This window comes from Cyprinodon variegatus, unplaced genomic scaffold (assembly GCF_000732505.1).
Source record: "Cyprinodon variegatus isolate N-32 unplaced genomic scaffold, C_variegatus-1.0 Scaffold451, whole genome shotgun sequence".
Classification (NCBI taxonomy): Eukaryota; Metazoa; Chordata; class Actinopteri; order Cyprinodontiformes; family Cyprinodontidae; genus Cyprinodon; species Cyprinodon variegatus.
This window is the reverse complement of record NW_015150904.1, coordinates 620,854-622,924: the sequence shown is the minus strand read 5'-3', so window position 1 is coordinate 622,924 and position 2,071 is coordinate 620,854. Positions and strand designations below refer to the sequence as shown.

Here is a 2,071-nt window from a genome sequence, read left to right as displayed (position 1 = left end):
TGTCTTATCAGCGACACTCCGGGTTTGTGAATGGGACAATAATGAGCTCGGTTTGATAGAGCTGCACTGTCAGGTCAGATGTCACTTCATCCATTAGCTCTTCGATGGCTACCTTTGATAAAATCGAGAAACGCTTTCAGATCCGGATTGTTGTCAAGTTTGATTAACGCATGCGTAATGAATGCGTAACGCGCATCCATGCAGACTTTAGGAGAAGAAAATAAAGAAATAAACAAAATTTCATAATTTATTTGTAAAGAAAATGGATCATAGATGGCAAATATAAAACAAAAAAGTAGACATATGTTTACATTTAATAACCAGCCTTTAACACCCTGCAAAGAACCCATGAAAATGGTGAATCAGCCCCTCTGACTCAATTGAATCTGTCATCTGGTTGCTGATGGTGGACACGCCGTGGAAACTGTAGCCATACAGGTTGCTGCTTCCGCATCCGATAGCTGGGTTATAGTGTCCTGAAATCACGTTGTATGGCTCGGAGAGATGCGGAGCACCGCCACAGATCTTCCCGTCCCGCACCAGAACTGGCACAGCAACGCGCCTCGGTGCCGGTGGGAACCCGGCTAGCTCCAGAGACCTGTCCTGCCTCTGCCGCTTGCATTTGTACCTCCGGTTCTGAAACCAGATTTTGACCTGAGTGGAGGTGAGTCTGAGAGTCTGGGCCAGCTGTTCCCTCTCCGGGGCGGACAGATAGCGCTGCTGCCTGAAGTGCCTCTCCAGCTCGGACACCTGGGACTGAGAGAAGAGGACCCGGGGCTTCCTGCGCAGCCTGTTTGCGCCTCTAGGGTCACGGTTACAGTCAGGTGATGAGTCCGGACCGCGCACATCTGCAGCCAGGGGAAAAGATAGAAACATTTGATCCATTTTTGGTTTATAACCTAATTATAACAATGGAAACTAATAAAAATATACAAAGTCTGATGTCAATTCTGGTATAACTTCCCCAGTTTTATAAAATATATTAATTTTCTTTCTGTCCTTTTTTCGTTTTTTTTAGGCATTTTTTTATGATGATATTTAATAAATGTTACATTTTTCTAAAAGTTTGAAATGGTTTACTTTGAAAAAATAAACCTTCATGTTTTCTTTATGATTGAACTGAAGGCTTCATTCAGCGCCATCCACTTTCGGTAAGGCTGACATAATTTTACCTTTTCATTCACAATGCATCCTGCTCTCTGTGTTGGAGCAAAGATGTACATTTTTTATACAAATGTATCCTTGTAATTTTAAACAGTTTCTGCATCTTTGCAATAAATGACATGACCAAAAGTTGACCTTTATGCCTAAAAACGATCATATAAATGCAAAAATAACACTTTCTGAGCCTAATTATTGGTTATTTGATTAAAAGTAGCTGCCCTATATATTCAGAATATTAACATATAATTGTCAATTCTAACCACAAATATTAATTTGAAGATGTTTCCTCAGTCAAGTTTGTGTTATTGTTCAGCACAAAAGGCGAAGGATTATCTATTATTTATTTTAAAGTTACTAAATAAATCAGTCCCTAAGACCCAACAATGAGGAAATGAAAAAGACTGTTTTGAAATATTTATTGCTTTTTCTTCATGCTTTATCTTGTTTAGCAGCAGTAGGAATGCTAAAGAAACACTGGCTGCTATAGTCTAATTTATATACTGTATATATATAATATTTATATATTACTGATGTAGTTATTGTTCTTGAATACTTCATTTAAATAGCTTAAACATAGTTTTATTTAATTCCTTTACATGTATACAATAATTTTAACACTAAAGTAAAACTTTCTACCAAACATACGTGTTTAATACTGCAGCATTTTGCAGTGAAGATTTTAGCTGTGGCTGTCTGAGAAAAGCTTTCCAAACCTCTTATGGACTAGATTAATAGTTTATTACTATTTCATTACAATAAATGCCTCAGTTACAAAATATTTACTATATTTTTTGTCTTTCCAACATTGGAGGATAGACATGATTGGATTTTGGGCAGTCAAGGCATTGTTTAAGATGATTCCCATGCAAAGAGGGAACCACGATAAAACTGTGGATCCACAAAAAAA

General features: G+C 37.6%; 1 protein-coding gene across 1 annotated transcript in view; it reads right to left on the bottom strand.

Moving 5' to 3' along the window:
- Nucleotides 1-267: 267 nt before the first annotated feature.
- LOC107093868 (homeobox protein Nkx-2.3-like) overlaps nt 268-2,071 on the bottom strand; it is a 3,010-nt gene continuing 1,206 nt past the window's right edge. Inside the window, exon 2 of the mRNA XM_015389176.1 lies at nt 268-848. Within this exon, the coding sequence (XP_015244662.1) occupies nt 328-848 (521 nt within the window). The 3' untranslated portion in view covers nt 268-327. The remainder of the gene's footprint in view (nt 849-2,071) is intronic.